General features: G+C 35.4%; 3 protein-coding genes and 1 non-coding gene across 5 annotated transcripts in view; 3 read left to right on the top strand and 1 right to left on the bottom strand.

Moving 5' to 3' along the window:
• The window catches only part of LOC111460260, a 6,112-nt gene extending 2,827 nt beyond the window's left edge, over window positions 1–3,285 (bottom strand). The window contains exons 1-3 of the mRNA XM_023103432.1: window positions 2,818–3,285; window positions 1,643–1,797; window positions 1,496–1,562 (exon numbers count right to left, since the gene is read on the bottom strand). Coding sequence (XP_022959200.1) covers window positions 1,496–1,562; window positions 1,643–1,797; window positions 2,818–3,163 — 568 coding nt within the window. The 5' untranslated portion in view covers window positions 3,164–3,285. The remainder of the gene's footprint in view (window positions 1–1,495; window positions 1,563–1,642; window positions 1,798–2,817) is intronic.
• A 4,371-nt stretch (window positions 3,286–7,656) lies between these two features.
• On the top strand, window positions 7,657–7,739 carry TRNAL-UAA. The gene has a single exon. It is a non-coding gene; the product is annotated as a tRNA-Leu (tRNA).
• A 439-nt stretch (window positions 7,740–8,178) lies between these two features.
• On the top strand, window positions 8,179–10,129 carry LOC111460263 (heavy metal-associated isoprenylated plant protein 39-like). Of its 2 annotated transcripts, none has more exons than XM_023103435.1 (4): window positions 8,179–8,201; window positions 8,427–8,491; window positions 8,740–8,815; window positions 9,406–10,129. In XM_023103435.1, the coding sequence occupies exons 2-4, from the start codon at window positions 8,486–8,488 to the stop codon at window positions 9,957–9,959; spliced, it is 636 nt and encodes a 211-aa protein (XP_022959203.1). In that variant the 5' UTR covers window positions 8,179–8,201; window positions 8,427–8,485; the 3' UTR covers window positions 9,960–10,129. The 2 variants fall into 2 exon arrangements, with proteins under 2 accessions (XP_022959203.1, XP_022959202.1); XM_023103434.1 differs by having other exon boundaries at window positions 8,190–8,201; window positions 9,409–10,129.
• A 6,750-nt stretch (window positions 10,130–16,879) lies between these two features.
• LOC111460262 (1-aminocyclopropane-1-carboxylate synthase 2) lies at window positions 16,880–19,572 on the top strand. Its single transcript, XM_023103433.1, has 4 exons — window positions 16,880–16,968; window positions 17,053–17,213; window positions 18,475–19,041; window positions 19,128–19,572. The coding sequence occupies exons 2-4, from the start codon at window positions 17,068–17,070 to the stop codon at window positions 19,570–19,572; spliced, it is 1,158 nt and encodes a 385-aa protein (XP_022959201.1). The 5' UTR covers window positions 16,880–16,968; window positions 17,053–17,067.

Below are 19,572 nucleotides of genomic sequence, written 5' to 3'. Positions count from 1 at the left end.
CACTGGCACTTGTTCCCTTCTTTAATCGATGTGGAACCCCCCAATATTTGTAATGACCCAAACCCACCGCTAGCAGATATTGTCATCTCTAAGATTTCCCGTTTGGACTTCCCCTCAAGGTTTATAAAACGCATCTGCTAGGGAGAGGTTTCCACACCCTTATAAAGAATGTTTCGTTCTCCACTCCAACCGATGTGGGATCTCACGATCCACCTCCCTTCGGGACCCAGCGTCCTCGCTGGCACTTGTTCCTTTCTCTAAGTGGGATCTCACGATCCACCTCCCTTCGGGACCCAGCGTCCTCGCTGGCACTTGTTCCTTTCTCTAATTGATGTGGGACCCTCCAATATTTGTAACGATCAAAACCCATTGCTAGCAGATATTGTCCACTGGCACTTGTTCCCTTCTTTAATCGATGTGGAACCCCCCAATATTTGTAATGACCCAAACCCACCACTGGCACTTGTTCCCTTCTTTAATCGATGTGGAACCCCCCAATATTTGTAATGACCCAAACCCACCGCTAGCAGATATTGTCATCTCTAAGATTTCCCGTTTGGACTTCCCCTCAAGGTTTATAAAACGCATCTGCTAGGGAGAGGTTTCCACACCCTTATAAAGAATGTTTCGTTCTCCACTCCAACCGATGTGGGATCTCACGATCCACCTCCCTTCGGGACCCAGCGTCCTCGCTGGCACTTGTTCCTTTCTCTAAGTGGGATCTCACGATCCACCTCCCTTCGGGACCCAGCGTCCTCGCTGGCACTTGTTCCTTTCTCTAATTGATGTGGGACCCTCCAATATTTGTAACGATCAAAACCCATTGCTAGCAGATATTGTCCTCTTTGGGTTTCCCTTTCGGGCTTTCCCCTCAAGGCTTTTAAAATGCGTCTGCTAGGGAGAGGTTTCCACACCCTTATAAAGAATGTTTCGTTCTCCTCCCCAACCGATGTGAGATCTCACTATCCACCCCCCTTCAGGGCCCAGCATCCTCGGTGGCACTCATTCCCTTCTCAAATCGACGTGGGACCCCCAATATTTGTAATGGCCCAAACCCACCGCTAGCAGATATTGTCCTTTTTGTGCTTTCCCTTTTGGGCTTTCACTCAAGGTTTTTAAAACGCGTCTGCTAGAGAAAGATTTCCACACCCTTATAAAAAATGTTTCGTTCTCCTCCCCAACCGATGTGGGATCTCACAATCCACCCCCTTCTGGACCCAACGTCCTTGTTGGCACACCGGCCGGTATTCTCCTCAAGGTTTTTAAAACGCATATGCTAAAGAGAGGTTTCCACACTCTTATAAAAAATGTTTTGTTCTCCTCTCTAACCGACGTGGGATTTCGGTTAAAATTACTTTTTATTACCATTTCAAAGCAGAGAATGTTCTCAGAGAAAAAACTTAATTAGTGCTCATTCCAGAAGTACTTCACTGAAATAACACCATTCCAAGAAATTATCTCAAACTAGCTCTGAAGCATCATAAATTAAACATACCAGATAGAATTGGTCTCCAAGGAAATGACAAGATACAACTGAACTTCCAATGTCCAATGCCCTTGTCCTGTACTCAATCCAATCAACCAACAATTCAACACTAAGCTTAGTAAACAAAAAACAGTAATCTCTATAGACTGAGCTCACCTCAAAATCCTCCCATTTGGTAAGCTTCATGTTTGACTTATCAACAAGGGATCCAAAATTTGTACAGTTTCTTTTAAATCGGCTAAGACCTTTGAAAGAACCAGCCGGATCAGCAAATTCGCACTGCTCTTCATAAGCTTCAACAGTAAGGTTCCCTGATCATCACCAAATACAAATGAACAAAACTTGGAAAAACTGCTCACAAGTTCTACAATGAGTCAGCCAAAGTTAATATAAATGAACACATTCACTTCATTGTTTTGCTAATTAGATTCTTTATGCAATCTTTTCTAACTTTTTTATTCATTGAATAAGTATTTTTTAATGTAATGTTCTTCAACTTACTTTTATTTGATTGGGAGTCGGAGCTTTTATCCCTATACTTGGGGGCACCTGCACCCTCCCCAAGGCTCGAACCCGTGAGACATTGAGGGTTTTTGGTATTAAGCTCACCCGAAGGATCGGACTTGGGACCTCTAAACTAGTATATCCAAGAGAAACTAAGCCCTTGCCAACGAGTCTGCCCCTCACGGGATACTCATTCTTTTACTTTGAAGAGGTCACTTTTAGTCGATCAACTTTTGAAGTTGAATTACAAATTTAGTCGCTTGTGTCTAAAAATCTTTAAATTTACAAAAATGTTAACAAACCCCGAACTCTTAATATTGTGTCTAACAAGTTCCTAAATTAAAAAAAATGTTTATTCAATCCCTAAACTTTCGATTTTGTGCCTAGTAGTTTCTTGTCGTATTCAAAACTTTTATAATGTCATCTAATATCAACCTACTCTATAATTCACCTACTTCATTGTTCCTTATATACCCACGTTAGCAGTGTAATATACATATGTTCATCTATTACACAGTTAAGGACAACAATATTGAGGATGAAAATCATTACTTATGCTAAATTACAAATTTAGCTTCCATGGTTTGGATAAAATTTGAATTTAATCTCTATGATCTTAAAAAGTTTCAATATAATTCCGATAATTTGAGTATTTATGGTTTAGATTTAGTTTCAACTTACTGCTTATGGTTTCAAGAACAACTTGAATTGAACAAAACAAACTATCTTGATTTCAAAAGAACCCTAGAACTCTAGAACTTCCAAACATCCAGAGACAAAACCAACGCACAATAGTAATCTCTCGCATAAACAAAAATTTCCCAAACCTGTGACGAAGTACGACCGCTCAAAATCCTTCTTAATCGTTTCCACAATCACAGGGCGACGAATTGCACCGGACACATCTCTCGCAAGCTCCTGCGCCCTAACAGGCGTTTCAACATCCGTCGGCGGACGGAGAAATGAAGCGGCGATCCCCAAGAGCTCGGAGCCATACCAAGCGACCTTCAACACCGCATTCTCGGGCTTAGATTCTCGATTCTTCGGCGAACCGGTAGCGGGATTTTCCCCTTGACATCGGATTTTGCAGATTTTGAGAGGGCGATTAGGTCGAATGGCGTTGAGAGATGTTTGAAGAGACGTACGTGATTGAAAAGGGAAGATCGTCGCCATTGCAATTTACAAACATGGATGGTTTGGTAGTTGATTGAATCAGAATGCTTTGGAGCTTTGCCGCGCGAAAACGAATGGCAGCCATGAGAGGTGAAAATATCTTCTTCCCAAGTTTCTTGCGGGAAAATTTTATGTTCGGCTGGATAAATAAAAATGTCTTCTAAGCTAAATATATTTTTATTACTTTATATAGCTTATGGTCGGTAGTCTCATGGTTTTAAAACATGTTTGTAAATTTTGTATATTTATAAATCTAGAGTAGTTTATAGAGTGTCGTGCAAAAGAAAAAAAATCTTTATACCGCTAATAAATATTGTCTGTTTTAACCCGTTATGTATCATTGTTAGCCTCATAGTTTTAAAACACGTTTGTTAGGGAAAAGTTTTCACGCCCTTTTAAGGAATGCTTCATTCTCCTCTCAAACTGATGTGAAATCTCACAATTCACCTCCCTTGGGGGCCCAACGTCCTAGCTGGCACATCGCTAGATGTCTAGCTCTAATATCATTCTCAAACTGATGTGAAATCTCACAATTCACCTCCCTTGAGGGCCCAACGTCCTAGCTGGCACACCACTAGATGTCTAGCTCTGATATCATTTGTAACAAATTTTCATGCTCTTATAAGGAATGTTTTGTTCTCCTCTCTAATCGATGTGGAATCTTACAATCTACCCCCATTAAGGCTCAGTGTCCTTACTAGTACACACCACTCGGTGTTTGGCTCTAATATCATTTGTAACTGTCCAAGCTTATCATTAACAAATATTATCCATTTTAGTTCATTCCGTATCGCCGTTAGCCTCGTGATTTTAAAAATATCTGGTGAAGTTTCACAAATTTTATCCCTCCCAAATAAATACAAATAATATAAAAAAATATTAAGTGAAATGCATTATTTTATATTTCATGTATATAATAAATAAAATTATGTGTTATTTTTAGAATATGCATGATCCATGCTTCTAGAAATGCATGATTCCTATCAAGTTATTAATTAATCTTGCTTTTATTATCTTTCTCGAGTTATCGATCACGTTTGATATTTTAGTCGAAGATGAAAGAATTAATATTTTAAAAAAAAAAAAAAACTTTTAATAATAGTCAAGTAACTGAGTATTGTGATAGTGAAGGCGTGGTTGAGATTCTAAGAAAAAGTCAATACAAACGTTCAGATCGAATAGCTTCACGAGACGGCCCAAGAATTTCGTGAATCAAGCGTGGGGCTTAAAGACTCTACCTCATTTTAGCCTCGAGGCCTAAAATTGTCGTTTCTCCTCTTCCACTAATGAATAGTGAATTTCCTTTTCTTAAGTAATATTTTGAATTCTAACTTTTTTTTTTTCTTTAAATAATATGAACTGAGAAATTACATCATCAACTTTTAAAATAATAATTGAATTCCTATTCAATCATGCCATCGTACATGTAACAATAATTAAATAATTAAGTATTAATCAAATAATTCTAGACGATACATTGATAAGAGTGAAAATGACTTTTTATTAAAAAAAATTAATTAATTTAATCGAAACATAATCCATTGAAAACGAAACTTCTCAAAGATTTAGAAGTCTATCTAATGAGTTGACGTACACTATATCTTACATCAATTTAAAAACTATAATTATATTTAAAAGGAAAAATTAGGTCGCTCGTAATTAAATTACTTTAAAAAAAAATTTAAGTTTAGATTAATTTATTTTCTTCACTCAATCCCATGGTTTTACAATAGAAAAAGAAAAAAAAAAAAGATTGAGATGTCGGTGATTTGAGTTTAATCATTTTTTTTAGACTTAACATAAACGTAAATTTGGATTGATTCGAGTCGTTCGAGTCATTTATTCAAATTTTTATTTTTAATAAAACTAAAATATTAGTATATAAAACATTTGTTTATTTAGTTTCAAACCTTAAGATTTACAACCGAATAAAATAAATACATGGATCTTACAATAAACAAAAAAAAATATTTTTTTAAACTAACGATAAATTCAAATTCGTTTAATTCAACCTAATCTAGTTTTAGAGTAATTCATGAACGGATCGAATTCATAAAATTTTCGTTCTTATTTAATTAAACTCAACTAAAGTAAGTTCATAACTCAACCTATACCGCACGAGTTAGGTTGGTTTAGGTTGGATCGAATTTTTCGAATTATCAAATTCGTTAATGACCCGAAAATTAGCTTCTTTATTGGAAAATTTGTATACACAAAAAAAGTATTAGGTATACAAATTTGTAAGAGGACAAAGCCACTTGTGTTTGTGTTCGTTGCCAATATCACTTCATGTTGGCTGAGTGTCAGCAATTTTTGACTTATTCTCCAAGATTCTTTGTACTTGCCAAATTAAATTAGTCTTTTATTTTATTTTAATTTTGGCCCTTTTTATTTTGTGTTCGAATTATAATAAAATTATAAATTTAATTTCGAAAATTTGAAAGAAAATATTAGACCCGAGCGTATTTGTCAAGTCGGGAGTTTGTTGGACAAATTCATGGGTTTCAATAGTACCTAGACCCGAGCGGCCTATATAAAGCTAAGTTTTTAAAACCCGAACATTCTTTTAAACTTTTGAATTTAAAAATAATGGCTTAGGTACGTGTGTGATTATTTATTTATTTTCAAATTTATTATTCTACCTTTATAAATAATTTTTAATTATTTAAAAGGTATTTTTTTAAAAATTAAATTATAAATTTAAATAAATGTTTGAAAATAAAAATTTAAATAAATAATTTTATTACAGTCGCTCGAAATTTCCCAACTATTATATTAAATTTTTCACGTAAATTTATAAAGAATTAATTAAATATAAAATTAAAAATTAAAAGTTTTTAAATAAACTAATATACGTGTAATATAGCATTTTTTTTCCCGCCGCACGTGTATTGTGCGTATTATATATGTATATATTTACTGGCTCCAGTTGGTCCTACGTGGCAAATTTCAATTTCCGATAATTATTTAACAAAAAGGAAAATAATTATTAATAAACAATTGCATCATTCTTTTCTTACTACCGAAAACGACGTCATTTTCCTAATCAGAACCGAACTGATATAAAAAAATTTACCCAATAAATAAATAAATAAATAAAATTTCAATAAGGTGATGTTGACACGTCACCTTATAATCGCACGTCATCTTAATCGCATTGTCAACGTGGCGGGCATCCACGGTGGGTGGCGGTAGTGGGGCCCACTATTAGCCGCCCAGATTGCGAAAACCCGTGGATGAGCTTTTCTGACGATGACCAGCAGTGGGACCTACACAACTGGATTATTTATTTATTTATTTTCCTATAATGATATGGCCTAAAATGACTGCTAAACTTAAGCCCCCACCACCACCACCGCCACCACCACCACCACCACCACCAACCACAGTTTACGTACGCTTGGTTTCTCACGCGCCGCCGTATCCTTGTGGGTTCTTTTTGAATTTTTGACTGTGGTCGCCAAATGTGTGTATAAATCCCGAAGGGTCACGTGGCGCGTGGTTCTCATGCGCTGACGTCGTGTGGGGGTGGGGGTGGTGGATGGTATTTGGTTCATGGTCCTCTTGCTGGTTTGACTGTGCAAGCAATTTAAATTGTATATTTTTATATTTATTGAATATCTTAGATATATTCATATTTTCATCGTCAATAAAATCTACATTTTTGTTTACATCAACTTTTAAAAAATATATTTGTTCCCGACAAATTCTCTAAATTCGGCTGAAAAAAGATGTATTTATAGAAAAAAAGTCCTATCATAACGTCAAGATGCTAGCTCGTTGTCCCAATATTTACCAAAATTTCTTGAGACACGTGCACGTGTTATTTCGTTAAGTTCTATAGCATCGAGACGGTATGAGCAACATACCAACTTTATGGTCCCGACCATAATGGCCTAGAGTTGTTGCAAAACTTCAATTATTTCTTTTTTTTAAATTCAAGTGAAAATATAAAAAATAGTTCTATATTTTCATATGGTATTTTAAGTTTACATGATATATATCATAGATTATCATAGACGTTTTAGAGTAATGGGGCTACGAGAATAGGTTAAACCAAAGTCATATGCTAAGTTTTAGTAAGTAGTTTGTCTTCCTATTTGTGAGTAGTTTTTTAACATTTTAATTTAAACCTTACGTGAATTTATTAGTTATAGTTCTAAGCTCTCTCATTGGTAGGAGTAGAAAAGGTCCTCCGACATCATACATTTATAATTTTTTAGGATTTTGCTCGATAAATATTTACTTTTTAAAAATTAAATTATAAACATTTCTTTATTTTTTTTAATCCATCCATCTTGAAAATTGAAATCAAGTTTCGACATAAATATATATTTCAATTTTTGAAACTTGACTAAGAATTCAACGGTTTATTTAGGAAAAAGTGAAATCTATGGTTAAAAGAAAAAAAAAAAGAAATAATATGAAAAGTAATGAAAGATTTTTTTTTTTTTTTTTAACATTTTAACCACAAAAATATTACAATAAATTCAGCAAGTTTGCCCGAGAGGTTAAGGGGGAAGACTTAAGATCTTCTGCACATAAGTGCGCATGGGTTCGAACCCCATAGCCTGCAACACTTTGGTTATTTGAATGAACCAAAATAAAATAAGCAGAAAAAAGAGTATGCGATCTCACTTGGTGCCTCGATTAACCGAACTTAGACCATAACCTTAGCCACCCATTTGGACTATTACGGCCCACGTGCTGACTTGATTAGCAAAACTTGGACCAACCATAACCTTGGCCAACCAGTCATGCCAAAGAGAACTAGACCATAACCGGCGCGTGACTTTCACGCGCGCCTAATGAAAGTGGTAGAAATTGAGAAAAAAAAGGCAAAAATAGAAAACAAATCTCGAAGATCTAGGGAAAGTGGGATCAAGAATGAGCCATCCAAAGAGGATTTGAAGACAAAAGGCGGCGCGTGGATGTCACGTTGAACAACCCACTAAGCATATTAACAAATCAAATGCATCAAATGCATGGGTTTTCTTTTAGAAGTGAGAACAGAGTGGTGGCTCTCTCTCTCTCTCTCATATACGATACCGTCAAATCTCCACCATCTCTCATTTTTCTTCAAAAACAGCTACACACTCTCTCTCTAACTTTATCCCACCATTTTATCCCTCTCTTCACCTCTGCCATTTCTTGTTTGGACTCAAAAACCTTTACCATTTTTCTCTCTCTTCTATTTGTACTACGACTCCTCACAAAACTAAGCATAATTCTACTTGTTCTCTTCTTCTTCTTCTTCTTCATTTCTCTCTCTCTCTCATCAATACCCATTTGTTCTTATCCTTTCTCATCAACAACGCACCTATGAAGGTCTCTTCTTTTTCTTATTTGATCTAAAAAACAATGCCTTTTTCTCTTTCTTTTATGTTTCTTACGAGAATCCAAGACGTGGGTATTAGAGATTGGATTCTCTCATGTTGGATTCCCACAAAAAAATCAAATCTTTACTTTCTTTTTTCAATTTTCGTGGATTCCGATGATGTTTTTCTAGTGGGTTTTTCATTTTTGTTGAAATAGATCGAATTAGATCTCTTATTTTTGGATTTGGGTTTTTGCAGAAGTTCATATTGAAGCTTGATTTGCACGATGACAAGGCCAAACAAAAGGCTTTGAAGACCGTATCAACACTTTCAGGTTCATTTTGTTTCTATGATGTTCTTGTTTTGTTCTTCCTTTGAAGTGAAGCTAATTCTTAATCTACTAGGATTGCTTAGAGACATAATTTCCTTTGAAAATTACATGTCTTTCTCAAGACAAATTCTGTTGGTTGTTTGTGTATGTTGATCGATTTTGATCCTCTAACTTACCCAACCCCACCACCAAACCTAACCCACATGCCCTTCGGCTGCTTTTCACTTTTCATTAAAAAAGAATGATTAACAATTTTTTATCATTTAAAAAAAAAAAAAAAAACCCATTTCAAAAATTTTCCATCCACAATATTCTTTGAACTTCAAATCAACCTTGATTTTGGTCTAATAAGGAATATTCTTCCTAGAGAAAAAGGTGGCTCATCTAGCACCCTCAATTATATGAAACGATCTCGTAATCTTCGATTTTGATATCGTGTAAAACGATTATAGTTCAATCACCTAAAAGTTGATAGGTAAATATCTAGATATTTGTGTTCTATTACTATATTTTATAGGTATCATATTTACTTTTTTAGTATAGTCAAATATCTCGTATCCATTTATTGTTCTTTCTAATTAGTTAAGGGATGGCAGGGATTGATTCAATTGCGATGGACATGAAGGAGAGGAAGCTGACAGTAATTGGGACAGTGGATCCAGTGAATGTAGTAAGCAAGCTGAGGAAGTATTGGCCAACAGACATAATCTCAGTAGGGCCAGCAGTGGAGCCCAAAAAGGAGGAACCAAAGAAGGAGGAGCCCAAAAAGGAGGAACCAAAGAAGGAAGAAGCGGGCAAGAAGGAGGAGCCAAAGAAAGAAGGAGAGGCTAAAAAAGACGACGCAAAGAAAGACGAGCCGAAGAAGGAGGACGACAAGAAAGACGAGCCGAAGAAAGACGGTGAAAAGAAGGAGGACGAGAAGAAGAAAGAGCCACCGCAGGTCGCTGTGCCAGCACCGATGCCGATACCGATGCCGATGCCAATGCATATGCCGATGCATATGCCGATGGCGATGCCTATGTATATGCAGCAACCTGACCCAGTAATGGACATGGTCAAGGCTCATAGACCATATAACCCTCACTTGACCAGTCATTACCATGTCCATAGCATGGAAGAGAACCCAAATGCTTGTGTTATTTGTTGAGTATTACAATGTCTATGGTGCCTTAAGCTAAGGCATTTTGGAAGCCAAACCTACTACCCCTTGAAGCTAAAGCTCCCTCTTGTAGATAAAAAAACAAAAAACAAATATTATGTCTTTTTGGTGTTTTATTTACCCAATATTTTAGTTTAATATGTAGAAATATTCAATAATTTTGGCTCTTTTTTACTATTTTACTCTAAACTTTCTAAACGTTCTAAACTTTCAAATGTTATAGTCAAAAAGTAAACTTAATGTTCCATCTATGATATTAATTATATTGTGAAATTTTCAATGTCAAAGGGGTAGTAATGTGTGGAGTTAGGTAGTTGGTCAAAATAAAACATAACCCCATTAAATTAAGAACATAAAATTTCAAAGCTACGATTGCAATGTCATCTCCCATCAAATCAAATTGAAATGTGCTGACATGTCAAAGGTATACACGTTTGCAAGTTCTTAATTCTACGTATATGTGAGATTCCACGTTGGTTGGAGAGGGAAACGAAACATTCATTAGAAGGGTCTGGAAAACTTTCTCTAGTAGACGCGTTTTAAAAACTTTGAGGGGAAACTTGAAAAGGAAAGCCCAAAGAGGACAATATCTGCTAACGGTGGGCTTGAGCTGTTACAAATGGTATTAAAGCCAGACATTGGGTAGTGTGCAGCGATGAGAGTGAGCCACTAATGGGGTGGATTGTGAGATTTCACATCGACGGGAGAGGGGAATGAGTGTCAACGTCTTTATAAGGGTGTGGAAATTTCTCTCTAGTAGATGCATTTTAAAAACCCCGAGGAGAAACTCGAAAAGGAAATCTCAAAGAGGACAATATCTGCTAGGGTGGACTTGAGCTATTACAAATGATATTAAAACCAGACACCGTGTGCCAGTGAAGACACTGGGCCACCAATGAGGGTGGATTGTGAAATTTTACATCGGTTGGAGAGGGAAACGAGTGCTAGCAAGGACGTTGGACCCCAAAGAGGGGTGGATTGTGAGATCCTCATTGATTGGAGAAGGGGAACGAATGCCAGCAAGAATGCTGGGCTCCGAGGGGGAGGGGTGGATTGTGAGATCCCATATCAGGTGGAGATGAGAACGAAACATTTCTTATAAGGGTGTGAAAACCTCTCCTTAATAGACGCGTGCCCGAAAGGGAAAGTTCAAGGAGGACAATACCTACTAACGGTGAGCTTGGAGTTTTACAGTACCAGCTCGAGACCTCATAATTTATCACAAAAAGATTTCTCGACCCTAACCCACTAGACCCTAATTCCTCTTTTACATCACATGGGTATGTGTTCTAGGACAAAGAAATGCACTTAAAAAGATGGCAACATAAAGTTGTTTCTTTTTGAGGATGTGATAATTAATTTACGAAGGGTGTTTATTAGAAAGAGTTGGATGATTATTGGTTGCTTTCTTGGAGTTTTGGTGGATGATATGCATTTTGAATAGGGTTTGTGGGGCTTGTTTGGAGCTAATGGAGCCCTCCCTCTTTCTTGTATGTGTGTGGAGGATGTGAATAATTGGCTCTCTTCTTCCACCTCCAAGAGAAATGGCATTATTTTGTTGGAAAGATGTTACCTTGGAGAATTTTTTCTTTGTCAATTCATAATGCATCACTTTCCATTCAAAGAGAATATTTTCATGCCTTTCCAAATAAAATAGAGACAACATTGTACACAACAATATCAAGTACCATGAGATTGCTTTTAAATTTTAGTGTCAAGAACAAAGATATCAAAATGAGAGCGATCCTGAGGATATGATGACTAAGAGAGGTTAGAAGAATTGAAAGTTACCACTATACTAACAAGGTGAACCTTTCTTTTCGGTAGCTTAATTATAATAACTCCAAAATTAAGTATGTTTTGCATGAAATAATTATATATTAGGTGACCTTGTGTGAATTTTCGTAAGATGCATGTGAGTGAAGACAAAACATGCCGAAAGGACCTGTGTTGGTTTGTGGGGATAGTTATCAATCTTAAAAGCGAGAAATAAGTAACCTAACCATAAAGCAGGGGAACGTTGGATACATAGAAACTTAGCTTACATAACGCCGTTCATAGATGACCAAGTTTAGCAACAAAATATGTTGAAAGGATTTGTGTTGATTTGTGGGGATAGTTATCACTCTTAAAAGCGAGAAATAAGTAACGTGACCGTAACGCAGAGGATGCACGAGAATGTTGAACATTATCGTTTATATATTTTCGATGCAAGACCACCTTTTATCCCTTTGTTGTACACCTTACTTTTTGTCCCCTTGGACTTATTTAACCCAGGGGTCTCAACGTCTGTGTAGCTCAACTAAGGTCATATTGCTAGTTCCTTTAAGCTTATTAGTACGTAGTGTTACTACTATTAGGGTACTTTCCTTAATCAAATCACATGTCATAGGCATGTAATGAATGACCTTACAACTAATAGAGCACTAACGTAGTCAAATCACGTATCTTATAATGAGTGACCTAGTAAATGTTAGGGCGCTATCCTAGTCAAAACGCATATCGTTTAGGAGTAACCTTACAATAATTAAGGCACTACTCTAGTCAAATCATCTATCGTTCAAGGAGTGACTTTGTACCAATTAGGGCACTACTCCGGTAAAATCATATAGAGGGACCAAATTAAGCTTAATGACTACCAATCAAGCTACTTATCATCCATTAATCATTTAATACCTCAATACGTCAAACTCAATCATGTTCTAATTATATTTTTGACGTCTAACTGTTGGTGGGTTGGATTGGGTTGAATTGAAACGGTTCTTAGATCTAACTAAACTGTTCGAGTTTCAACTCTGATTAAATAATGAACTCAACTCAACCCAACTGAATCATAAAGTTTTGGATTGAACTTGTTTGGGTTTGTCATAGCGATATTTGTGGGTTGGGTTGGGTCCGATTGAAACATTTTTTAGACCTAACTCAATTGTTTCTTAAAATTTTTCAACAAAAATAGCCTTTATTAAATAATAAACTCGACCCAATTCAACCATAAATGTTTAGGTTGGGCTGGTTCAAGTTGTTTGAGTCATTTATTTAATTTTTTTTTGTTTTTAATAAAAGTAAAATATTAGTTCCTAAAACATGTATTTATTTATTTTCAAATATTTAATTAAGATTTACTCTTTAATTAAAATTATATTTTAAAAATTAACTTTTAAATAGTTAAAAATTATTTTAAAAAATAGGAGAATAAATAATATAAAATAATTATGAAACTAAATAAAAAAAATATATATATATATATTATATATAATTACATCATAAAAATGAATTTAGTTTCTTCCACTAACACGTTATTGTAAGGTATCCATGAACCAACTCAACCTATAAAGTTTCATTTATTTCAACTTAATTCTATACAAGTAAGTTCGTAATCCAACTGAAACTATATATATTGAGTTAAGCTGATCGGATTTTTCGAATTCAAATTTGGTTGATTATCTTCTCATTGTTCTATCAACCTCTGTATGGTTCTTTGTCACAAAAACAAATCCTCACCGATCATACTATTAATTGTGCTCTAACGTAAAAAAAAAAAAAAAAACGTTTGTTTATGTAATACTTTAATGATTTATATTTCTAGATTCACTAAAAAGTTCATATACAAACAAAATAGTCGATCATAAAGACTAAATTCAGAAGCCAATTTTTATTTTAATTCGACTCGTTTTGAAACTATGTTTTTTTCTTTTTTTTCGAATCTAGACGAAGAATAACAAAAATCTCTCCAAAATTCGATCTCTATTGACTTTTTGGTACCAATCCATTAATGAAACGTGGGTTTGATTTTAGAAGCCCTATTGAGTTTTCTTGTTTGAATTTATTAATCTTCTTTGAATGCTATTGACCAATTAATTTCGTTCAGACTTGAAATCCCAACGTTCAGACTCGAAATCCCAAAACATACCATATACGTTTATACCATAAAAAGGTTGAACGCCAACTTTACAAAGTTTGATATATAAAAATTTAAGTTAATATCCATAAAATTTATTTTTTTTTTTCTAAAAATCAATAATACTCTTATACTTAAAAAAAAATAAATTAAAAACACTCTTGAACTTTTAAGATACTCTTAAAAATTTAATAAAATACACTTAATTTAAGAAAAAAAAGTTTAAAACTACCTTTATGATTAGAATATAAACGGAACAGTTAGTACACAATTCAAATATAGCTATAAACTTTAAAAAACAACTTTAAACCCTTCAAATTTTTTAAAAAATTAATATTTTTTTTGTTACCGTTAATATGTTGAGGATTATTAGGAGTGAGTCCCATATTAGCTAATTTAAAGAATGATCATGAGTTTATAATTGAGAAGTACTATCTCTATTGATATGAGGCATTTTGGGAAGCCCAAAGCAAAGCAACGAGAGCTTAACCTCAAAGTGGACAATATCATATCATTGTGGAGAGTCTGATTTTTAACATGAAAAAACTAACTAACTTATAAATTAGAAAAAAAAAGTCTTAATGTAACAACGAACTCATGAACATATCGTTAATGCATTCAACACATCACATTCGAGTAAAAGTGACCAAAAGCTTAACTTTTTTTTAAAACAAACTTGGAACCTTTTAACTTTTTATATGAATTGAAAACAACAAAATGTTAACATCGATGTATTGACATCATTATCTTTAACAATTTTCCGCCGACCATACTACTAATTGTAGTCTTAAATGGAAGTTCTTATTGTCGTTCTCAAATATTCTAAATAGTTACGCATTCGTTTTTATTCATTCATCGTTCAACAGCTACTCTTATGCATTATTGTCTTCCGTTTATCAATTTACATTTCTAGATCCACTAAACATTCATAAACAAACAAAATAGTCGATCCGAGTCGATCCCACCGACCATCTTCCCATAGAAGCCAATTTTTATTTTAATTCGACTCATTTTGAAATTATCTTATTTCCCCAAAATTCATATCCTTCAACTTTTTGGTGCCAATCCATTAATGAACGTGGGGTTGATTTAGAAGTCCATTGGGTTTTGTTGTATGATTTAATTATTTTCTTTTTGCCAACTTTTTCGTGGTCAAGCCCATCGATTTAAATATTTATTATTTGTTTCTTATCATTTTCTTATCAGCTAATAGGATAGTTTTCTATTTGAGCTGAGGAAAAAGGGTGCTAGAAGATTCATATTGGTCTGTGGGATTGTCTAAACGTGACCATTTTGTAAGAGATGCAAGGGAATAATGAGGCATACATGTGCTGAATTCAGATTCAGAATTGTTTCAAATTCCGAGCATGGATACTTCGTAGAAGTTGAAAAACTATGCACACCTCGAACGAGTGAACAATAATATTTCTCGAAGAAAGCTTGGGACGCTACATAAGAAGTTAAATTAGGTATCATTGAAATAGGATATATTTGTACTTGTACGATGTATCGTCTACTGAGTTAAATCCTCTTCATTTTACTTTATTATTGCACTAGTGCATACTTTATTATTGCACTAGTGCAGTTGGATTAAACATCTGAACCCCAACGAGAATTAATTTTCTCGATTTTTTCATTTATGATCAAGCTTCCAGATTTTTATTGAAAACCTTAGAGATCAAATTTAGGAATACGGTAGAAGAGAATAATGGTCGGAATGTTCTCTAGAAGCTCGAAAAAATATAAAATAAAATCGTAGAAAATAAAAAATGTGTGGTCAAAGTCAATAGAATTTTTGGTTTTCCTCAAAATCCATGAGTGTACGAAGAAATTAGCATCGAAAAATTTAGTATGTTGATCTTGGCATGATTTCACACATTTTTCTTAAAAGAACTTGAAGTCAAATCATAATGGAACTAGGAGATCAAAGAGGACCCAAGAACGGTAAAAACACATAAATCTGAAGGTTTTGAGAGGGGACGAGAGACTACATAAATAGTATATCGAGAAGTTTACTATTGTGTGTAGAGGAAGCCCACTCTAGAGGAGATGAGGGACTACAAAAATAGATTAGCTCATGATAGACACCACTGTGGCCGCATGAGGTAAACATTCAGGGGATACCTGAACTAGACCAAACTTAATCACCATATGGCAAACTCGTAAAAACATATTAGGTAAAAAATGCGATGAGAGCCTACAAGTAAGTTGCTTCCTCAGTATTTTATAGTCACCCTTTTCTCGTTTTCTTTTTTAGGTACCGGTCAAGGTGAGAAGGTGCACTGTTACAGCGGGGTGTCTATTTTGTTTTTTGTTTTTGTGTTGTCGTTCACTTGTTCCCTGTTTGTAATTGTTTGACTTTGACAATGGTGTTGTTTGATTTTAAATCGTGCGCAATTTTACAGTATTTTTAATTGTTTGTTTTCCTCTTTTCCTTGCCTTTTGATTCTCAAAGCCTAAAAAATTGGATTGTGACATTGAAAGCTTGATTTTTGGTAAGGTGACATAAGGGGATCTATAACATCGTACTCCTTGTTTTGTTCCAATTTCCTAGACACACGACGTGGCTTGTCTTTTTACATGGTTTGAACATGACCCTGCGCTTATAAATTCACTCCCATTTTGTTCTTTCTTTCGTATCTTAACAACCCAAAAGCACTCATTTTTAGGGACACAAAAAGCAAACACCTCAACAACTTTCAAATGGGGTTTCATCAAGTTGACGAAAGAAACCAAGCTCTTCTCTCTAAGATCGCCATTGACGATGGCCACGGCGAGAACTCGGCGTATTTTGATGGGTGGAAAGCATACGATAGCGATCCGTTTCACCCCGAGAATAATCCTTTGGGTGTAATTCAAATGGGTTTAGCAGAAAATCAAGTTTCGTATATCATGTTTTCATGTTTTTCTTATATCATTTCATGTTTGAAAATTTCGTTAACTTTGTTTTTGTGTGAATTTCGATAGCTTTCCTTTAGTATGATTGTCGATTGGATTACAAAACACCCCGAAGCTTCGATATGTACATTTGAAGGGCTTGAGAGATTCAAAAGCATTGCCAACTTTCAAGATTATCATGGCTTACCAGAATTTCGAAAGGTACCAGATATGATATTCTAACTATATATCTAAACTCAAAAGCTTAAATTGATGGGTTATGATAATTTTTTTTTCTTTTTTCAGGCGATTGCGAATTTCATGGGGAAGGTAAGGGGTGGGAGGGTGAAATTCGACCCGAGTCGGATTGTGATGGGTGGCGGTGCTACCGGAGCGAGCGAAACCCTCATCTTTTGTTTGGCGGATCCCGGGGATGCTTTTTTGGTTCCTTCTCCATACTATGCAGCGTGAGTTCTTCATTCATTTCTTTTTGTTCACTTTTTTAAGTCAATATTCCTTAACTCTACAAATTCTTGTTCAAAGTTTTTGGAGGGTCAAAACTTAACCATTCTCAGCATCTTTGATGGCACGCCGTCTCGTGTCCACCCCATGCCTTCTTTATAAAGAATGATTTGTTATTCTCTCCAACTGATGTGAAATTTCACAATTGCCCCCTTCGGGGCCAGCATCCTTGTTGACACACCACCTTGTGTCCACTCCCGTTTGGGGCTCAGCCTTCTCGCTAGCTCATCGCTCGGTGTCTGGTTCTAATATCATTTGTAACAGTCCAAACACAATGCTAGTAGATATTGTCATCGCTTTAGGCTTTCACTCTCAGACTTTCCATCAAGTTTCTTAAAACATGTCTGCTACGTAAAGATTTTCATACCCTTATAAAGAATGCTTCGTTCTCCTCCCTAACTGATATGAGATCTCACAGATCATTACCCACTTGAATAAACTAACAACTTGTGCTCTTCATTCTTGATATGAAAATCAACCCGATGGAAAGGACTGATGCCAAATGATAAGGAAATCACTACAAGGGAAGTAAGATATAGATTACCTTGTTGATCGAGTATCTCAAAGTAAAAACACTTGTTTGAGATTCGAATCACTCCACAAGCAAGATTGATCATGTCTAGCTTGAATGATTCTCGTTGATCAAATATCTCAAGGCAAGAACACTTGTTTGAGACTTGATTCTCTCCACAAGCAAAATTGATCATGTCGAGCTTGAAAGATTCTGTATGCAATCTAAACTACATAGAATTGCAAATAAACTTTTTTCAAGTCTGTTTACAAATACAACATACATGGCTTTATATAACTCAAAATGAAACTATTAAAGGTATTACAAGAGTTGTAACATCCATATTTTATGACCATAATTAACGATTATGTAAATATAATCTAAAGTAAATAAAAACTTTAAAACATATTAATGAAATACAATAACTCTAAACTACTCTAAATTGTAATCTATCCAAAATTTATAACAATGAAACTTCATTTTTCTTCAACGTGGCATGAATTGAAATATCTTTTGATAATTTCAACAACATTTTCTTCACATGTTTATCGAAGTATATTATATGATTGATGTCTCTTGGTTCATATCAGTTCTTTACATATATTAAAAACCTTTTGGTACGAGGTGAACAATATCATATTATTGTAAAAATACTCAAAAGTCTTTGTCCTAACAATCAGTACGTTGTTTTTCAGGTTTGATCGAGACTTGAAATGGCGAACACGAGCACAAATAATTCAGGTCCATTGCAACAGCTCGAACAACTTCCAAGTCACAAAGGCAGCCTTAGAAATAGCCTACAAAAAGGCTCAAGAGGCCAACATGAAAGTGAAGGGTGTTATAATCATCAATCCCTCAAATCCCTTAGGCACAACATACGACCGTGACACTCTCAAAACCCTCGTCACCTTTGTGAATCAACACGACATTCACTTAATCTGCGATGAAATATACGCTGCCACTGTCTTCAAAGCCCCAACCTTCACCAGCATCGCTGAGATTGTTGAACAAATGGAGAATTGCAAGAAGGAGCTCATCCATATTCTTTATAGCTTGTCCAAAGACATGGGCCTCCCTGGTTTTCGAGTCGGAATTATTTATTCTTACAACGATGTCGTCGTCCGCCGTGCTCGGCAGATGTCGAGCTTCGGCCTAGTCTCGTCCCAGACTCAACATTTGCTCGCCGCCATGCTTTCCGACGAGGACTTTGTCGACAAATTTCTTGCCGAGAACTCGAAGCGCCTCGCGGAGAGGCATGCAAGGTTTGTTAAACTAAACCATTATTATTTGTAGGATTGAAGAGCATTACAAAATGCAATTAATTTAAGAATGTATTAATCAAATTCAGGTTCACAAAAGAATTGGATAAAATGGGGATCACTTGCTTGAACAGCAATGCTGGAGTTTTTGTGTGGATGGATCTACGGAGGCTATTAAAAGACCAAACCTTCAAAGCTGAAATGGAGCTTTGGCGTGTGATTATCAATGAAGTCAAGCTCAATGTTTCTCCTGGCTCATCCTTTCATGTCAACGAGCCAGGTTGGTTTCGAGTTTGTTTCGCAAACATGGACGACAACACGGTCGACGTTGCTCTCAATAGAATCCATAGCTTTGTCAAAAACATCGACAAGAAGAAAGACAATACCGTTGCAATGGCATCGAAAACGAGGCGTCGAGAGAATAAGTTACGATTGAGCTTCTCCTTCTCAGGGAGAAGATATGACGAGGGCAACGTTCTTAACTCACCGCACACGATGTCGCCTCACTCGCCGTTGGTAAGAGCCAGAACTTAA

Source organism: Cucurbita moschata, unplaced genomic scaffold, assembly GCF_002738365.1.
Source record: "Cucurbita moschata cultivar Rifu unplaced genomic scaffold, Cmos_1.0 Cmo_Scf00023, whole genome shotgun sequence".
Classification (NCBI taxonomy): domain Eukaryota; kingdom Viridiplantae; phylum Streptophyta; class Magnoliopsida; order Cucurbitales; family Cucurbitaceae; genus Cucurbita; species Cucurbita moschata.
This window is presented reverse-complemented; position numbering and strand designations above follow the sequence as displayed.

Bases quoted from the DNA above. Each gene is read 5' to 3' on its own strand.
- LOC111460262 (XM_023103433.1), top strand. From the start codon at position 17,068: ATGGGGAAGGTAAGGGGTGGGAGGGTGAAATTCGACCCGAGTCGGATT. The intron at 17,214-18,474 runs GTGAGTTCTTCA...GTTGTTTTTCAG, and splicing joins CCTTCTCCATACTATGCAGC to GTTTGATCGAGACTTGAAAT. The intron at 19,042-19,127 runs GTTTGTTAAACT...AATCAAATTCAG, and splicing joins CTCGCGGAGAGGCATGCAAG to GTTCACAAAAGAATTGGATA.
- LOC111460263 (XM_023103435.1), top strand. The intron at 8,816-9,405 runs GTTCATTTTGTT...GTTAAGGGATGG, and splicing joins GACCGTATCAACACTTTCAG to CAGGGATTGATTCAATTGCG.